This window comes from Adelges cooleyi, unplaced genomic scaffold, assembly GCF_023614345.1.
Source record: "Adelges cooleyi isolate 19-005CV unplaced genomic scaffold, UGA_ACOO_1.1 ACOO_flye_CR_arks_rails_tigmint_CR_PRNA_30, whole genome shotgun sequence".
In the NCBI taxonomy this organism is placed as follows: domain Eukaryota; kingdom Metazoa; phylum Arthropoda; class Insecta; order Hemiptera; family Adelgidae; genus Adelges; species Adelges cooleyi.
Genome location: NW_026095971.1, coordinates 4,350,079 through 4,371,781, shown reverse-complemented (window position 1 = coordinate 4,371,781; position 21,703 = coordinate 4,350,079). Strand labels below are relative to the sequence as shown.

The 21,703-nt window shown below is 32.9% G+C and overlaps 1 protein-coding gene across 1 annotated transcript; it reads left to right on the top strand.

Annotated features, from left to right (window-relative positions):
- The first annotated feature begins 100 nt into the window (after nucleotides 1-100).
- Nucleotides 101-21,270, top strand: LOC126838359 (sodium-dependent noradrenaline transporter-like). The gene is made up of 15 exons (XM_050572717.1): nucleotides 101-187; nucleotides 9,998-10,359; nucleotides 12,230-12,436; nucleotides 12,495-12,629; nucleotides 12,697-12,937; nucleotides 14,350-14,486; nucleotides 14,555-14,694; nucleotides 14,801-14,904; nucleotides 15,498-15,622; nucleotides 15,683-15,795; nucleotides 17,141-17,320; nucleotides 17,390-17,489; nucleotides 17,561-17,661; nucleotides 18,300-18,470; nucleotides 19,006-21,270. The coding sequence occupies exons 2-15, from the start codon at nucleotides 10,038-10,040 to the stop codon at nucleotides 19,123-19,125; spliced, it is 2,196 nt and encodes a 731-aa protein (XP_050428674.1). The 5' UTR covers nucleotides 101-187; nucleotides 9,998-10,037; the 3' UTR covers nucleotides 19,126-21,270.
- The last annotated feature ends 433 nt before the right edge of the window (nucleotides 21,271-21,703 follow it).

Genomic DNA, 21,703 nt, shown 5'->3' with positions numbered 1-21,703 from the left:
CGTTCGCCCTATACACGGACGTGGAAATTTACCGATCAACGGCCAATAGGAGCGCGCTCGGTGTCACCGCTGCCACTGCCGCGATCGCCGTCGAGGCTCTACACAAGTCTTTATCTAACGGTCGCGGCGTAGTAGCAGTGAAAAGTTTGCCGAGGCCAAAATGCGGTGCTGTTTTCGGACTTAAAAGGTAAGCTGACGAAAAAAATTATTCTTTTATAATTTCAACGTGAAATGTACATTTTTTTTTTATTAATTGAAAATATATAAAAAGACGGCGTTGCCGTAGACGAAGAACTACGCGTCATAACCACTATTTTACTACCATATCTTCTCGGGTACGCGTTCAAAATTCAAAACGAGTACAAAAAAAAAAAAATTACTGCAATATAAATCATTTGTGATTGATCCGTGAGGTGGCCACAGGTCAAATAGAATAGTGATAATTACATAAGTATTTGATATTAATTCTTTTATGATTTTTGTTTTTTTATAAAACAAACATAAATTATCATTACCCGTTTGACCTGTACTCGAAGAAAAAACGCTTTTAATTTTCACTTGTATTGAGTATAATGTACGATAATATCATGAATGGTTATTATATTATTATAATATGGTCTATAGCAATAAGACACTCGCACGAGTATGGCTTTAACCCCGTCTAGTATAACAACTAAACTCAACTATATTCTGTTGAGGTAGGATGTTTATAAAATATTATTAGTGTTGTGCTGAAAAAATCGTTTAAGTATTTTTTTTTTTTTTTTAAATAAGGGATCTTTAATTTTATTAATCACATACAAATATTATAACGATTATATTAAATTTTCGGTAAAATCTAAGTAGAATTTAGAAAAACTACCCAAAAATTTGAATTTATATATGCAGAATAATGCTAAAAGATCAGTTTTTTTTTAAACGTATGTCCCATTTACAGTAAACTATGGTATAAACGGAAAAATATTCATATATAAATAATTTTTTTATAGAAACAAATATTTAGATCCATTCCATTTAGTAACACAATATTGCAAATGCGATTTTATGCTATTTTACATTGACATGATCTTATCGTGTTGAGGAAATAAATCATTGGTTAATATTATATAGTAATTGTAATTTATGGCTTAATTAAAAATGTTTGTAACTGATTAATTAAGTATCTAGTCCATATGATACATATATATTAGATATTTGTCTGTAAATGACCCGGGTGGTCGAATACCTTAAAACAATAATACATTTGGAAGAATCGTTGATGTATTATGAAGTTATAAAATGCTTTACAGTGTATGTATTTATTGAATCATTGAGTATAGCCAATTATCAGCTTAGTGCAAACGATTACCTTCAAACCGTCCAAGCCTCGCGTAGATATGTTTACGCCGTTTTCGAATTTGACCTTAGATTTTTTCATGCACGTATGGTTTATTTTTAATTAGTTTCTAATGTGCGCAAAACTGTGAACATTTAAATAACGCGCGTCGACTCATTAAAACTACCGGAATATCGAGAAGACCGCTTGGGCTGTGGATTTATGTAAAAACACTACCGCTGTAAAACCAAAAGAACCTGAATCCAATTTGTGCACCAATCTTGTGGAGCAAACTTTCGAAATGTTTTTAAACCGAAATCATTAGCGACTCTATTACGTATGTAAGCTAAGTACACGCAAACATCGGATCTGCTGGGTAAAAACATATTTAGGTGTGCGTTTTAGAAACGGCCGACGGCAATCGGTCCTTACGCCCCAAAATCGGTTGCAAAATAATTGTTTCGATCCGTATTCAGTAGGTATGCATTATCGGTGTATTGTTTCTACTCTTGTGTGTACCACAATGGGCATACCTACCGATGAATAAATACCGTATATTTGTGACGAATCGCTGTTAGCGCTCGCCCACTAATAGCCTGGCCAAATAATTTTGATAATAGTTTTTATAACGGGTTTTCTGATGAGAAATGAGCAAAGAAAATTATCGCAAAGACGCTGTTTTATTTTATTCAACGATCGTCTCTATGAGAACTACTAGAAGCTAATGTAGAGACGTTTTTGAGTCGACTGGCCAGCAGGAATAACACAAAACACAAATTTGAATGAAATCGCTTTTAAAATTATTATAATATATCCTAGCGTGGACGGACGTGGGATGAGTCGACACGTTAACGCGGTAAATCCTTATAACACCCTTTATAGCTTCGGCTTTTTACGGTACGTCGTTATTGAATGCCGCCAACAACTTCACATGTGCAAAACGTTTGGTTATTCAGAAATCCCCAAAAATTGTTCTAAAAAGTGAAAAACACATTAAATTAATCCGTTTGATCTCGAACTCAAACCGCCACATGTAAATACGTTAAATTGTCAGTAATCAGTACATAGAGTTTTATAAACAAATATTCGACTTTTTAATGTTACTGTACACGAATGTATGTATTTATCAAAATGTGTCCCGGGACAGATGTTACAGTATACAACAGCTCCTATTGATAAATAATGAGTTCAACCTAAGTCAAAATTCAACCGATTTAAACGGAGCTTTAAAATAAATATTATTTTTCTTTTAATCAAAAATGTTTTTAAAATACATTGTCCAAATGGGGTATAAAAAAAAACGTCCAGAAGAGTTTCCTATTGACCTAATCATTTTCTCTGTATTCGTCGATATCTAATGCTGTTTTTTATCCGGCTGTGATAGAAAGAACATGTAATGCGTTTAGAATATTTAATTAATTTTTTTCCCAATCTCGTGATGGAAAAGTTATTTCCTTCCATCGAAGTTTATGACCAATTCGGGAGTGTCTAGGCGTTCTAGGAATTTCGTAATATTAAAAAAATAAGGAACACAATAAAGTGATAAGTAATCCGAAAAAAATTGCACAATAATACTATGGTTCTTGGGTAAAGGTCTTATGCCAGAAAAAACTGTGAAAATAATATTATGTTCTTTAATATATATATTTTATATACACACACATATATATATATATATAATTTTTCATATAAAAAAAATAGCACTTATCTCAGTACTTTACAGAACAAGTATAAGATTCTTTAATATAGTATCTAGAAACAGATATAGCTCTAGAGAGTATCCCGAGATAATGTTTTTACTTCCGAGTTCCAACTTACACGTCTAAATAGATTTATTTATTGGTCAATAATATCTATTATCAGCTTAACATCAATATAGCTCACTTTGTTCAATCGCATTAATTTGTATTTGTTTTATTGTTATTATTATAAAACCATATATCTAATACAATACATCAATCACAGTTGTTAGGAATTATGCTTTATATATTTTATTTATTTTGAATAATGTGTTAAGATATACTTGAATTTCATAAATTTCTCATGATGGTAATATTTATTTAAATAATATTTAGATCTATTACTAAATTATTAGATATCATTTGCTCATAAATTATTGATTAAAGAAATCAAAAATTATTTCTATGAGAAACACAACGTAAATCGTGATTTTTTGAAACTATTCTGTAGATTACAATCTATATAGCCTATAGACACTGTTCATGTAACATATTATGTAAGTATTTAAATTGGTAATTTTTTAAAAATAAAACTATTGATTTAAAATGTAAGACCTATTATCTAAGCATTACAGATACATATATTTAATAGATGTTTAACCTAATCATTTGGGAATTTGTTGACTATGACGTCTTATTTTGTCTGTTTTTTTTTTCAACTCGCCAATAAAAATGACGATCATGTTTTGGGTAGGTAGCACTACAATAAACTGTGTCAACAAGATTAACTCTGTGTCGGTGTGTTGCCTTTAATAATCCTGGATTGTCAATGCATAATATTTCTCCAGTGTTATTTCGCTGATTTATACAAATACACGGGTATGTTGCCTGTGGACTTGTGCCGTTATCGGTTGTACAAATAATCGTGTGGAGAAAGGACAACGAAATTAACTTTGTAAACAACAAACTAACATATTATAACAGTGCCGGGCTAATAATTGTGTCTATTGCCATTGTCTACTGTCTTTTTTTATAATAAAACTGATTCCCTATTTTTTTTTAATATATAATTTGTGTGTAATTTTATTATTTAAGTAATGAATATTAAATAATCTGAATAATAAATAGATATAGGTATTGTAAATGTTATACTAAATAGTTGTATCGCAATTATTGTACAAGTTGTACAATGTTTTCTAGGAAAAATATTCACGTGATTTTGGTCACAAAAAAAAATCATTAAATTTGTAAGTTCTGATATAACTAAAAAATATTAGTACTATTTAATTTGTAATTTTCATCTTAAATATATTTTTATAGCTACTTCTATAATATCCAATTAGTTTTAAAAATTTGAAACATTATTAAAATAATGTAGGTATTTGAATAAAACCTAAACATATACGATTAGTCGTATTGGTATATTTTTAAAAATATCAAAAACAGTAAAATAAAATTTAAACTAGTCATAGTGTACTGTGTAGTTTGAAAGATGTTAACCTGAGTATTATATAATTGATATCATCCGGTTTTAGTTATGAAACAGTACCAATAAAAAATTACTTTTTTTAAAGATTCTTTATTATCTTGTAAATGTTCGAACAAACAAATTAGGTTTTTATGTTTGAAATATGTTAATTCAAATTGAAACATCTATTGCATGCTAAGCGAGTCTGTCACAAAAATTCTATATACTCACAGTCAAACCATTTATGAGATCTGAAGTAATTATTGTTTTTAACTTTTGTATATTAAATGACATTATCCAATATTATTTTTACTTAAATCACTGATTTTATTATTTTTATTATTTAGCTAGTAGAATCACTATGGTTAGTGTTTCTATAATAATAAAATTGAGGGGGTGCCTGTAAAAAAATACAAAAAAGTTAGTATTTGGCCAACCTTAATATGTACATATGTATATATATATATATGTATATATAAAATTGTAATTTTAGTTGGGAAAAAATATTAAAAAATAATTCGCAGAACGGACTAATCGATTGTCTGTATATAATGAAAAGTCTACAGACGTTCAGACTTCAGTTAAATATTATAAGCAGTTTTCGGTCTTGTGGATTTGAATGTGAATTTTCTGATGAATGCATTCCGAGTTTTCCATTTTTGTTATGCTGTTCTCGAAACCCGCAACAATTCTCAGTAACAGCCATATTAATAATGTACAAAATTACGTTTTCCTATAAAATATTCGCGGCCGTTAAACCGGTGTTATTAATAATATTATTTTGTTTAAACTTTTTTTTTTTGTGAAGTTCGGCTTGGCGGATTGGCGTGCTGATTTTTCGAGCCTCCTGTATTCGATAAATCGCCACTTCCGGCCACGTTTTTTTATTTTATATACATATATAAAATAAAATTATTCATACATCTCATCTCATACGAGATGAGTACAAAATAAAAAAAAAAACATCTATATTATTATTATTATTATTTATTTATATGCAGAAACGTTTGTGTCGGCCACAGTACAGTGGTGGCGGTGTGCGTGGGAGAGTAACGTACCTATGTATACCTACGGTTTGCAAGTAAGCACGCGGGCGTTCGGGTTTATTGTCATTTTGTCGCGTATTTATCGGCTAGTGTATGTGTGTTTGATCGATACGAAAAAAAAACTTTATTAAACTCGATGTCCTATATGTATTAATTTTAAGGAATACGTTGTATGTATAGTGTTTTCTCTCCCCGTGCATGATAGCGAATCGCTTGGAATCGAGGAATTTCGAAAACATACTCGTGACAGCTCGGGATGAAACAGTAAAAAAAGATGAACAGACAAAGAGTTGAATCTTGTTGTGTTCGGATAAACCGCTTGATTATTTGTGTTCGCGCCGTTCCCATGTAATATCTACGTACCACAAACACATACAATATAATTTAATACACGTATGTGAATGCGCGGGCGGTAGTTTTCTATTATTTTGTTATGATGTACAGTGTACACGTTAGTACCTACTGCAGGCGTTGAATGGCGTTCGCCACGTGTGTACAGGTGCGTGTATTTAGAAGATATAAAATAAATAATGTAATAATAATATCATAACGTAATATGTAATATCCAGTTTTATACTGTACCAGTGTACGCACACATTCCACAAGAGTGGACAATGTATGAAATACTTATATTTTAATACGTATCTACCTACAGCCCAGTTGAATAAATAAACTAAATGTTTGAGTTGCCGTATAAAAATAACTACCATATGAATGTAACTCATTTCAAAAGTAAAAGATCTGCCCGTTTCATTAATAGTTTAAACATTTTCTTTCAAAAAATATACAGAACATAGATTCTGTAAGTTCACTTGACCGTTTTTTTATTGCAAATTAAAAATTACCTTTCTCTCTCAATTTTATTTTGTTTTTGTAAATTATATACATATTATTTTTTCTTTTGCAAACACATCACATCTTTTCCGGACAAGGTATTGTTTAGAAAGTTAAAAATGTGTTCTAATCAAAACATCAAATCGTAAATTATTATTTTTAAGAAAATTCTAGGAATCACGCATTGAAAAAGACTCGTTTGTATGCATGCTTATCAATAATAATCTTTTAATAAATACAGATTAAAAAAATTAAAGTAATAGTAAATTTAGAGTTATAATCGACTTATGTGGAAAATAACACAAACAAATTAATAAATAAGTAGATGAAAAAATAAGATTTGTGCATTTTCTCTTTTTTTTTGCTTGTACTCTACTGCACAAAAAAACATTAATAACAATATAACACACCAGTACATCTTGGTACTATTAACCCATTACGTTAGTTCACCCAAAAGGGTGGATGGGAACAAGATGAGTTGAAGAGGTTACACCGATAATTAGTCTATTCAGATTTAAATTAACTGGTACCGTTATACATTTTTTCCATATCTCTGCAGTCTGCAATATAAATTTTAGTTTATTATTATTTGTTTATTGACTTGTGCTCGTTTAGTGTCACAGTGCTGACGTCATTATGGATTATGGAGGGATAGAGAGATAGTCAAATGAATTTGTTAGGCACTTACTTACTGGCGAACCATGGCAATTGATTTTTGAGAAATGTTAATTATTGATAAATGTTGCCAGTAAATTGATATTATAAAACCAGATATTATAAACTACTAAAAACGTTTGGCCAAAAAAATATAATTAAGACTATACACTATCATCATATATCTCAAGGAGATTATAGATCAGAAATAATCATATAATTATCAGGACATATCCATGTGTTGATGTATCGGCATGAAATGTGGATACTCTTAACAGAGTTTACTCAGTTTTAAAAGTTAAAATCGAGAAAAACATCCTAAGAACTATTTTTTTTTATGTTTTAAGTTTGAGTCTTGGTAATTACTATAATTAATTAATTAACGGAGATACAGAAAAGGGAAATCGTTCCGTACTTTAGTTTATTTTGTATTTTAAAATAATATGATTGATTATCAGCAACACCTCGAGTTCCAAGTTGTATCTAAATTCGAAAACCGGCGACGTAAGACACACGGTCGATTAGTGAACAACAATAACGGAAGGAGCACTCTGCACACAAACACATGCGTAGTTAGGTACTGTGAAATGTAAACTTTTTAAAGAAACCTTTGTCACGCACGTGACATTGTGGTGACGACTGACGAGAGTTAATATAGAGACGTTGTCCGTGATTTCATACTAAAGTATGAGATCATTAAAAAAAAAAAAAACGACTACAATTCGTAACAGAAATACAGACTTTTAGGTATTTATTTTTTTATTAAGTGACGCCTTATGGTTACGTTATTTTAATCATTGCGAAAATATTTTTTTTGGGTACATAGATTTGTTGTTTAATTATCCTATGGGCGAAAATGTTCTAATATTAGTCAGGTAAATTAATTTTAACGATTTGAGATGTTAACCACGTATAAACGGTTTACTGTGAGGGATAGAAAAATTAAAATTTCATCATCAATAATAATATGTAATGATTGACATTTTATGCACAACGATGCTTTCTAAATCTGAGTCTAATTGTGATATTAGACAGATTTTACTCAACAACTGTCCTACATAAATTATATGTTTCTTTCTAATGCAAATACCATTAAACAGTACGACCTTCAGAACTTAATAGGTATAACTTCCAACCTTATAATGTTAAAATTGACTATGGGAATAATATTACCGTTATTTTCATTATCATTTTTATGATAATTCATATATTATAAAGAATAGAATGTTTTCCCTTACTAAAAGTCCTAACGTATATTGTGAACAACTCGTATAATGATATTCAAATGTATATACACAGAAGCTGCAAGCAGTAATTAAATGGGGTTATTGTTAATTAATAATGGATTGTACCCATGTTGGTCCTAACTTATCGTTTTCAAATTTTAGTTTTTTTTGTGCTTAGAACCGTCCTAAATAGCGCTATGGGGTAGCACCCATACACTCCTTTTCACAAGCAGTGCTTGACTTTAAGCAGGGGAAGGCTACGGAGACTAAGTACAAGAACAATTTGTCAGATACCTTAACTTTCAAATGAAAGTTTTTGTTCCATTTAAAGGTTCATCAGTCACTATACAGCGGCAGAAAGACAATATTTCCAATTATATACTAATAGTTACTCTATTTATTTAAACATATTATATTGTATAATTTTTTTTAATTAATTAAGGATGATTCGGTTTTCACCACTAGCAATTTTTTTTTTCGTTTAAGAAAGTATTGTTTCTAAAATATATATAATAATTTATTTTAATACCAGAACCTAACCTTAAACACTCATTTGTACCATACCTAACAGTTAATCCGTTGCGTCGTCATTCGTTTGAAGAACCTCAATTGCAACGTCGTTATAAGTAGATTATAGATATATGACTGTAAGTAATAATTATGCGAGAACATAACCTTTTTCTCTAGATATTACTACTAATATTTTCTTCCCAAGTCATACGCCGTACCTACCCTTGGACCGCCGCGTCGTGGCATGCTTTTGACGAACGCAATAAATTCCTTAGTACTTAATAATATGAGCGACGATGCTGGGTAGGTATACACACACACACACACACATATATATATATATATGTATTATTACTACAAAAATGCCAATAGTTTGTGGAAGTTAAGAAGGCGCGTATAATAATATAGGCCTGGCATTATCGAGTTTTCCAAAGTATTTAAGGAGGTCGTTCTCACAATGTATTTCATACACGTGGCTGCAGGCCGTTTATTAATTGTTTGGGGAAGTTTTAACGAGACAATATTATACACACGTGGTACTCTTCACTTACCGACAACACAAGCGTAGGTTCGCCTCAACGGTCGTCAGCGGAGGTCCGTGGTGCGATAGTATTATAAAATAATGACATTATGTACACCCCGTGTACTATAATAATGTACAACGCCCGCCGAGGCCTCTTTTAAATCACCCGATTGGCATTCATAACGTCTTTTTGCATTCTTTCCCGGCTCGATCGCTTCTCAGCCCTGGCACCACTCTCCAGTCCCCTACTCGCATAATATATAATCAACTTGTCCGATCCCCTTCGCCCACATATACCTTACCATTTGTCGACCGGCATACAACGTACAAGCATAGTAGTAGTAGTAGTAGTAGTAGTATTGTAGTATAAAATATATATATATATATAATAGTACTATGGCGGTGTCGCGCGAATCATTAGTGAAAGCAATAAAGACGCCGGCGAGCGTGCCGTATATAAGGTGGCGCATACCGTCGCAGCCGTCGTGCAAGCTTCCCAAGAATGCGGAGCAGCCGGGCGAATATTAAAAATTATCGAGTCCGTCCTATCTACCTCACACCCACCGCCACCGCCAATGTTCACCACTGCCGTCGTTTGTGGTGGCGGCGGCGGCGGCGGCGACGACGACGATTGCATTTAATCGTCTAGTAATAATATGTGCGCGAAAAGCGGTGGCGGCGCGATCCGTTCTCACCTTATTATCGTCATTATTTTCTAAAATCTATTCCGACGCGTTTACAGAGGAGGACCTTCGTCGTCTTGCCAGTCATCATCCTGCACGATGGCTACGGCGACGGCGGCGACCAACTCCGCAGTTGCTGCTGCTGCGGCCCGCAACGGCTCGTCGGTGTTAACTAATGCTTTGGGCAGCGACAAGGCTTCGGTGGACGGCGACCGCGGTTTCTTCGGCAGGACGGTCGGAAAGATATTATTCCCCGCCCGGTTGTTCGGACGGTCCAGCGCGACCGTCGACGACGAAATGGAAGAGTACGGCGATGATGACGACGACGACGACGACGACGACGACGACATCGACAACGACGACGAAGAAAAACAAATGCGAACGTCCATGTTGAAGAACAACTCGCCCGTCTACGAAAAAAGTAAATACCATAGTCGTAGTGAGGTATGTGGAAATAGATAGTTTTATAGATAGGGGAGGAGAGGGAGGGATAGAGGTTAAGGAACATAACTGTAACCGCAAAGTGAAACACCGACAGCGCAGTTAACTTTACAATTGTTCGGAGGATTTGAGCCTTTCACTGAGTACCATTGAAAACTAACTCTCAGGGTGTATCTAGCGTCTAAAGGGAGGGATTTAGATGACGCAGGAGGCTCTTGGTATAATTAGAAGGCCCCAAAAGCGGCACTGTGACGCAAACCAGAAATTACTTCAATTGTGGATAAAGAAAAAGAAATTGGCGACTTTGTATTATCAACAACCATATAAATTATACTTGTTTTTTTCTTCTAAAGTTCCATTCCTTAATTCATGCTGTTGGTGTACAAATAATTCGCAATTCATTTCTCAGAGACCTTGATTTTGGGATATTGATCTCTACCAGAAATAGCATAGATCTAAATTCTCGTTTACGTCGAACAAGATAAAGAGATCAGGTTAGGCTCAGGGTATAAATACAATTTGAAAGTACAACTACAAAATACATAATTTGTACTTAAATAAAATATTTAGTATCTTGTATCTTTTTAATTTGTTCAAGTATCTTACACTAAAAAGATACTGTATTTTGCCCATCTGGACATAACCTTCTTCCTAATTGTGCATTTCTCCTTTCTCTTAAGTCTTAACTAATCGCCTGTGTGTACTTACACAATAAATAATTTACCTGTATTCTACAACACATACTTTTTAATAGTTCATTTCTTCCTCACACAGTAGAAATAATTTTTTTCACTTGGTTACATATCTTCTGATATTCTTCTACGTATTCGTTGTCCTTCTGTTTTATACACCATAATTTTTTATCTCCTATAATGATTTCATTTTTTAATACTATTATAATTAGTGATGGAATTATCCCGTTTTTGATAAATACGATCAGTTTTATCCGTTTGACTAAACTAGTACCTTATTAGTTTTAGGACTTAACAATTTAATACTATTGACAGCTCAGTTCTGGTTTTGGGTATGATTATTAGTTATGTTATTCAAAAGTTCATTTTGGGCTTTGGTTCAAGGTCTTGGGGATACTTCAAAGCTAAAGTTTTCAAACATCGACATAGAACCATTGATAAACTAAAGGAGGCTATCCGCTAAGAAATCTCCGGGATTCCACTCGATATGCTGGCGAGAGTGATGGAAAACTTTCGAGAACAGCTCCAAATGTGCGTCGTTCGTCAAGCAATCATTTTGACGATATAATTTTTAAAGAATAATTTTAAAAAAACCTTATATAATGTAGTTTCTATAAATACAATTTTTTTTTCCACATCTTGTATCGTTTTTTTTTTAATTCACCTCAGAAACGTGGGAGTCCATTACGCCGCACCCTGTATAAAGCATTTAGTTAAATTTTGGTTTTATTACTTGTAAACGATTTTAATTTCAAACTCTACCATTATGCATTCTTTAGTTATATTATTTTTATTTTTCCATCCTGTAGAGTTGATAAAAATCACTTTAACTCCTTTGGTTTCAATCGAGCTCATTATAATTACTAACAACTACAAAAGAAGAGTTTTTGTGTGAAGCTGAGAAGGTTTGCTTTACTTGGTTATTTTTTCAGAGAATGTTTTTTTTATCATTTATCTAAAACAATTTAATGATATAACTTCATTTATACTAATCATAATTTAAGTTTTTTCTCGAAAACATTATATAACTTTTACGTTTCGATGTACGGATAAACTTATTACTAAAACAATTATGCACTTGCCACCTACTTGAGGTTTACAATAAAATAGGGCAGAACAACTTTTATTATAAGTATTTATACGTTTTTTTTTTTTTAGAAAACACAGAAATACTTGGTCTGGATGAAGGTCACATGGTGACCATAGTAAAAGATTGCACGATCGTTCCCGGTATCGGAGACACCATAGACCCGCCGAGAGAGACGTGGGAGAGAAACGCTGACTTCTTACTGTCTATCATCGGGTTCGCCGTCGACCTGGCCAACATATGGCGGTTCCCTTACTTATGTTACCGGAATGGTGGCGGTCGGTATACTTTATAATTTACTTAAGTATAATATTTATGAATTTTTATCGGTTTCAGGCGCTTTTTTGATACCTTACGCTCTGATGTTAGTCTTCGGCGCCGTACCCCTATTCTACATGGAACTTATCCTGGGACAGTACAACCGCCAGGGTCCCATCTCCGTGTGGACCAACACGTGCCCGCTGTTTAAAGGCAAATTTTCCGATTTTACACAAGCAAATTCATTAGCAAACACACTAACACATGATTTGCATTTCAGGAGTGGGATTTTGCGCCGTGCTTGTGGCTTTCTACGTATCATTCTACTACAACGTGATCATCGGATGGTCCCTGTATTTCTTGGCCATGTCCATAAACACATCGTCGTCACTGCCGTGGATACACTGTAATAACACGTGGAATACCATCAATTGTGTCGATCGAAACATGAACCAATCGTATTTGTTCAAAAACGGTACGACCTTGAGCGACTCCGTGTCGCCGGCCGCCGAATATTTCCAGTAAGTCCAACGCAAACGCAATTAATATCCATTGTCGTTAAAAGTAAGACTAATTGGGTATTGACCTAGAGAAAAATAATAAAAATTGGTCAAACGTAAAATATCTACAGATAAACAATAAAATAAGTTAAAAATCAACACGTTCTTCAAATGTTAACGTTGTTTTTAGTACCTAATGTTTTAGTAATTAGTTACTAATTAAAATTGATAATATGTTATAACCTATTACGTACACAGCTCAGATCAAAACATACTACCTTTTTAACTTGTGTGAGAGATAATTAAAAACTATACGCTGAATACGCGGCATTGCAGAATTTTAATATGCATTTTAAATGCAAACAATGTATATTACTACAAACAGGCCACAATACCCCACCATTGTATACACCCAGTACGTACTGTGAGTTAGTATACCGACAATTTCTACTGGCCAATAGTTATGCCGACTTGTTCATAATGTTTGTGTTTTCAGTTTTGCTAATTACAATAAGTTAATTGATTTTTTTTAATGTTATTATTCTTCGTATATTATGCCCGTTTATAACGGCTATTAAGTAAAGAAAATATTTATGTTCCAGCTACCTATAACTTTATCTGAGTGTTTAGTGTAGTCAGTTGGGTTTTCATTTGTGAGTCCACTCGGTTACAAATTAAATTATTTACTATTAAGTAATAATAATTAATAGTAATCAACATATGAACTTATGAATTATAATGCATATTTTCTAATAGTTATCATCGTCCATTCATCAAATTTAATTGGACCTTGAGCCTTAATTATTTATAAGTATTAGGTATAGAAATATTTTAGTATATATAATATATAATATATAATATGTGGCCATCCATGAGAAAAGGTGCCTCATCTTTCATTTTTCAAAATCGGGGGTTTTGCATTTGTTGTAGTCGATTAGCTGCTGATTACAATGGTGTCCGTGTCTCCATCACAATTATATCTCGATCCTTTCAAAAGTTATCAAGTTAAGGCTCCTAATAAGTTAGTTAGGAACAAGTTAGTTTTGGCTCTTTTGAACAATTTGCTTCGGGAAAATAAGCTACCTTTTCCCAAGGTCGGTCACATATATTGAATATAGTGAATATATTAAATGAATGAATTGAAGGTGATGCACGAAAGGCAGTATAAGGCATTTAATAAAGGCGAAAACTGAGAAGTATGAACATGGTGATTAGAGTGGATTATCTGACCGACAGGTTTTGGAACAAGACTATAGGGTGGTTTACCGTCTCATATATAGATTAAGTCAAAGATGAAATAGTAGATTGCTTATTAATTACGAAAACCCTTTCACTGATTAGCAGCTTGTAAAATAAAATCACGGCCTACAAAAAAAAAAAATGTAATCAACATTGTATTTTATTAAAATGTTAACTTATATGAATACTCTCAGTCGTGGAGTGCTAGAGATGAGCGAAGATGGCTTAGACCACGGATTAATGGGTTGGCCCAAATGGCAATTGGCTGTCTGCGTGTTCATTGTCTACGTCATGTTGTATTTGAGCCTTTTCAAAGGAGTGAAATCATCGGGTAAGTGTCACTGTTTTAGAATCAAATTCATTGGCAGAACAATTGAAAATAATTTTGTTTTCAAACAGGAATTGTCGTGTGGGGTACTGCCACGTTACCTTATCTTGTATTGACCATACTTTTAGTGCGTGGATTAATGTTGCCCGGCTCACTGACCGGCATAGCATACTATTTGCAACCAGAACTCAGTCGTTTACTCGACACTCAAGTAATATTATAATGCGAGCCTATAAAGGCTTTTATTATACTCTGTAGTTGCAGCAATTATACAGCAATAATGGTGTTCGATGCATGTCCTTTAAAACTATCCACAGGTTTGGGTGGACGCGGCTGTGCAGATATTTTATTCGGTCGGTGCTGGATTCGGAGTCCATCTTTCCTACGCATCCTACAACAACATCAGAAACAACTGTTACACGTAATTACAGTTAAAATTAAATTCTTAATACCAAAATAACTTATTTCAACCGCCTATGAAATATCGCTACTTAAATTGAAGTTCAAGGTATTCAAATAAAAGCATTAATGATGTTGTAGAAAATTGAAATCTTGAATTAAACAATGGCTCATATCTTATAAACATATATTCAAACATATTATTTTATCCGAAACTGTTTATCGACCAGTCAACATTTTTAGTACATTATTCTCAAATTAAAAAGTTAATAAAATATATACGTTACCATTTAAGTTTCAATCAAAAAAACTAAGTTGGAAGGAAGGGAAAAAAAAATAAATTGTGAACATTAGAGATCACGTTTTATAAAAACTTTATAAAAAAAAAAAATCACTTATTAATTAAACCCAGTGAGATATTGACTGGTTCATGATACAAATAATCACTCTGTATAGGTAAATTATTACAAAATCCATCATTAAAGTCTAAAAAAGAACTTATTCGTTTTTAGGCTAACAGGCAGATTTTAAAGTACAGTCCATTTCACCCTCGATCCACGATAATATAACAATGATTTACATGAAATATAACAATTATACATACTTTGTTCTCAGAGATTGCTTGATTACCACTGCGGTAAATTGTTTTACCAGTTTTTTTTCTGGTTTCGTCATATTCACTTATCTCGGATATATGTCACATCAACAAGGAAAACCAATTGACTCTGTTGCTACTGAAGGTATACAAGTTTTGATGCCAAATGATATTAGTTTGCTTTAAAACGAAAATTGTTGTTTAGGTCCCGGCCTCGTGTTCCAAGTATATCCAGAGGCTGTGGCTACGTTACCCGGATCTAGTATTTGGTCAGTTCTCTTTTTCTTCATGGCCATCACTTTAGGAATCGATTCTGCAGTGAGTATACGTTATAAAATCCCTAATTTAGTACTATACGCATTATCGTATTTTCCTCGATCAACTTCTCAGCAGCTTATTTCGTTGTATCTGTGTCATTATATTCTTTTTGGGGCAAATACCTCATTTCAATTATTGCGACAATGGGGGAGGTAAAAATTCTGACCGGCCCACAAATTAGCAGGTAAGCCATAATTGCCTCCACTCGACAGGAAGTCGTCAAAAATGATATACTATATAAAATTGCCTTTGTGTCTTATCGTAACATTTTAGGTAAACAAATTTTTATTCGAATTGCCTCCTGACAGTCCCCGAGAATATCTTAATTCCAAAAATATTGTATTTTTTAATAATAGTATTTACAATATTTTATGCTATTATAATTTTTAACCCAAAAAAAGGTGACAAAGTAACCACATTTGACAGTTGTCGTCATAGTTATTATTTGTGGGTATTCCGATATCAATGTTATTATATACTATAGTAGTCAGTGACGTTTATGGAGCGGTGATTGCGTGAGAAATTATTATAATTGTTATTTAATTCGTGTAAGGTTATGATGGGAGTAGTATTTCTAGAAATGCTGAAAATGAAAAAAGAACAAAGCCTTAAAATTGAAATGGCTACAAATTTAGTTCCCAAAAAAACTTGTAAATGAAATTCAACATGCAGAGCTTTTCTTAAGGTAAGCACCGGTGATAAAATCATAGTAAGTATGTTAAGCAAGGAGCTTTATAATATCAAGTATTAAATAAACAAATAATGAGTAATATAACTAATTTGATGGTTATTTTTAAATAATTATTATACACAATTATTACTACTATCATTGCAAAATACACACTATGAGTATTTATTCTAAATAACGTACAATTTAGTAGTGTGCAAATAATTGCAAGTGTGTATGTAAATCTATAAAAGAAAAACATTATACCTTAATTACTGTTTACCTGACTTAAAAGGGATCGCTGGGAGGGAATTCGGATATCCTTAGGAGGCAACTCGAATGAAAAAAAATTACCAACTCGCAATGGAGGCAACTAGTAGTATATGATACTAAAAGTTACAATAAAAAATGGAGGCAATTCGTTTGCATCCAAATTAGTACTTATTGGCGGCCTACACATAACCAGCCGGATACTCGGTCCGCTTTTAACAATAGGGAGGAATCAATTCCTACTTCGCAACGCTCTAAATAACGCTACTGTTTCTAAGTCCTCTTTCTGTTGAATCTGCTAGGTGTATAATGTATGTTATCGCAAAAGTCTTAAAATGTCAAATTGTATACTGCAGTCAATGTTTCAAATACTTGTAAACTATCTTTAATACTTGCCGGTTAAAACAGATGGGCGGTCTCGAGTGTGTCATTACAGGACTAATGGACGAGTTCCCCAGATTCTTCAAGCACGCCGGAGAAAAGTGTGGAAACTTAAAAAAAAGTACTTGGATCTGTTGGTCGCGTGAACAGTTCACATTTTTAGTCATTGCGGTGTCGTTTTGCGTGGCTCTCATCAACGTTACACCTGTAAGTTGCACGTGATAAAATGATTGTTATGTTGAACGCTTTTAAAACACCTTCTCTCGGCGTTCTTAGAGCGGTATATACATACTACACTTGTTGGACACGTATGCCGCTGGGATATCGTTGCTGTGCAGCGCGCTGTTCGAGTGCGTTGCGGTCTCGTGGTTTTACGGTACACAATTGAATCATTTTTTAAACCATTTAATAACCGCCTTTAAATTTATCTTAATCTATCCGTTACAGGACTGGAGAAATTTTCACAAGACGTCGAGGAGATGTATGGTCATCGCCCAGGGCCATATTGGCGGATATGTTGGAAGTTCCTCAGTCCTCTGTTTATACTTGTAAGTATTCTTAGCTAATAACTTAATACAAAACTTGATGAACGGCTTAATTTATTTGATTTCGAAACAGTCGATATTATATTGAAGTAATATTACCTAAATGTTAATAATTTCAAAAGTTATACTAAAAATATCCGAAGAAAATTGAGTACGTTATTATAGATACTAGCAATCGCTTACAATATTATCAACGCAAATAAGACTGCTTTGAAGATTTCATTTTTATAACAGCAGAACAAATAAACCCTTTTACGTATTTGATGCAAAATAGTGCGTTCGAACGTTTTCTGACATATATATTCAGTATGTGTCCAGTGACAAAATGTAATAGAAAGATAAAGAAAGGAATGAAGGTAGTTAGCGGAGAGTGTTTGGTAAAGATCATGTAGATTGAAGGAATAGGTGTCCGAAAACTAGGGGATGGTAAAGGGTTAGGTTAGGTTTCTAAACAGCTGAAGAAGATCTAACTGAAATTGTCTGTGAGCATACCCAAAAATGTAGTTGTGCATTTTGTACACATACAAATATGATTATGGGTGTCATGAGTCATCCATTCATTGGTTTGCGGGGTATACCGTATAAGACATAATACCTTTACATAAGAAACCAGTAATCTATATTTTAATTGTTATTACAAGAGCGTCGTGGGTTTTGCGGTAGCCGATCATCAACCATTAAAATACAACGGATACATATTTCCGGCTTGGGCAGAATACCTAGGATGGGGTTTGACCATGAGCTCTATCATCATGATTCCCTTGGTCGGAGCCTTCCAGTTGTACAAAGCTCCTTGCTCTTCGTTTAAAGAGGTACGGTATAAATGGGCAATTAGAAATTACGGATATAGGAAATAGCGTCCATCATATTTTGAGTTAAAAAATTAGTATATTAGTAATTAGTGCCTATGGTTTACAGTTATCAGAATAGTAAAGTGTTGAAAACACCCAATAAAAAATTACGCGTTTTATGTATATTGTTCGTGCGACACGATAAATATCCACAACACGAAGTGGCTTAAGTCAAAAACAAAATGAAATCGTAATCTATAATGATTATAGGTTTTTGAAATTATAACGTAAATTGTATGCCATATACGGGTATAACAAAGCGGCGATGTAATACAGTAATTCTAAACAATTAAAAATAGTTTACTAGCAAAATGATGGCTAAATGGTTGGTCATGTGTTGGGCGCATTTTACTACCTCAAAAATGTTGGACGCTATTTATAATTTTACTCTTTCGTTGGGCGTTATTTACATTTGACCGTGTACCTTTATACCCTTAGGCCTAACTACTCTGTGATTTAAAATGATCCATGACGTTTATTATTATTTTTTCCACAGCGATTGGCTTACACGATCACGCCCAAAGCCGAACTCGAACTGAGGCAAATCGAATACAACAACGCTCGTGACCCGGGCAGCGTAACCAGGTTCAAGCTACGTCATTGGCTGCATGTCTAACCTCAACAACTGGATTTACTTATTCACTCCGTTTTTCAACGGCAGATCTAAGTGATCAATGGTTTATCTAAAATAAAAAAACATTAAAAAAAACTTTTCAAACGGCACTGTCAACGTGCGAGAAGCAGCAAAGCGTCTTAAATAGCAACACCGACGCGCGAATCACAAGTAATTTTGTTTTTATTGTTTTTATCCTAAAGACGTTTTTACCTTAAGTTTTGTGTAAAGTATCCACCGTAGTTTCGTCGCGCAAGTACCTCTACCCTTTGTTCTCTTTTTGTACATCATTACCTTCACACGTTACCTAATACCTATACCAATAGATTATAAGCCACTATAAACCTGTTACTATATTCATAAAACCAACGACAGATCACCCACTATGATCTATCACGGAACTCTTGGAGCAATCCGTTTGACTTGTCATTAATTTACCATAATTGATAATACACATACACGTGTAAACGAACAACCACGTGTCCTATTAGGATAGGGGTCCTATAATAAATGACCTTGTAACCAATACAATGTAAACGGCCGTTATATGCTGATATACCTACTAACTTTAAATTATTGATTATGTAAACCAACTTTCGTACAACCGTATAGGATGATATAAACACAATATAAACGCAATACAGATAAAACGATTAACATTAGAGTATTCTCAAAATGCAACTACCGTCCCAGGCGCGGATCTAAGAATAAAGTGCTAATTTGGAGAAATGCTGTAAAACCTTGTAACCTTAACACACTCTTCATTTGTAACAATAATCGCGAATATCGATGATAACTGTTATTGGGCTTTAAATACAAATTAATCCAAGAATGATTAATCGCTTAAGTCTTAAGTTCTCCCCTTCCTTAGATCCTCGCCTGCACCACTCGCGTCACATTTTTCACTAGTTATTACAGCATTATATATTATCTTGTTTGTAATTGATGCTTTGTTATATTGTAGTATAATCGTATATATAAACGTATAACTATATCAGCATGTAAAAAATGTATGTTGTATCTATTATTGGAAATCGGTCAGAATAGCTGATGGAAATTCATCAAAAATAAAAGTAATAACTAATAAGTAATATGTTAAATGTTAATAAAAATAGGTCATCGATAAACAATGCATAATTATCGAGTGACTCTTTTTTTATGAATGCTTTAGTAATCTACAATTATAGTTTAACCTTGAACAAATTGAGCGAGGATCTAAAATCAATTCTAGGAAGCTTAGCCTTCCCAACTAGTTTTATGGTTATATGTTCTAGTGTTAATAATTCAGTTACAAAGTTCTGCTTTTTTTAAATAAAAAATGTTTTTTTTTAAATAAGAAAACTAGATGGATTGTACCAGTTTGAGTACAAAATATAATTTTGGTTTTATTTTATAGCTTTGCTAGAGATAAAATCGACCATTTCCTTTGTATTATTCGTTTGTACTATACTCGCTCAAATGTGTGCATTATTTTTAAGTCGCCTGTCGCCGTTATATAACTTAGTATATATTTTTTCGAAGTTTTGACCTAATTTTTTCACATTATATAATATATTTCGTCGTACTTATAACATTACTATTTATAATATATTATTAAATGACAGCCAAACCGCTATATTATGTTTACCATTACCTGTATAATAATTGATTGCATTTATCTATAATGACTTTTATATATTTGGGTTCAAATTTGTATTTTTATCAGATGTAGATAAATCACACACTAAATGCGTATCTTGTTCTCGGCGTTTATTTTTTATTATAATTTTTCTATGATTTATATTATAATCTCACAATGAGGTACATTTTCTACACTCCTTTAATTCGTACTTAGTACCCATTCAATATAGTATTTTACAATTTGTATTTTTATTTATTATGTGCCATCATCGATATCTTACAATAAAATATATCAGGGAATCTAGTCGTATCCCTCGTTTACCCTAATATCTAGTCTATAGTCTTTATCTAGAATATAAATTAAACTATTAATTTAATGTGTATAGTACCTACTACTTAACTGTTGCAAATTAGCACCGATACAAAATAATTGAAGTACTAAGATGGTAGATATCTATTCTTAACCAGCTATATATTACCAACTGACAACTAGATTTTTATTTCTACCTATAGAATCTACATAATTAATATAAGTCGTTATTGTACTGATGTAACATATTAAAAATAAATTTTAATGTTAAGAAAACACTAGTCGTTCTTTCACGTGGTTTATTAATATCTATTAAGACACACCTATAAAAAGATAACATATTTAATTATTATTTTAAATGGTATTGAGTACCTACAAGAAAGTATTACGTAAAATATACTAAACATCAAAAATCAACCTATACTGTATTTATTATTCACACTATCGTTGTAGAATGTAGATATGATGGTTGCGTGTCGATCTATGCAAAAGCGGCTACAAGAGTTCTTTTCTAAAAAGTGAGTGACTACTAGCGCTCCTTGTGGATAAATCATGGAACTTATTATCTTTCTCTGAATATCCAGTGGGTAAATCGTGGATCTTTTACTGATAAACCGGATGTTATCACAATCGCGTTACACGACTGAAAAT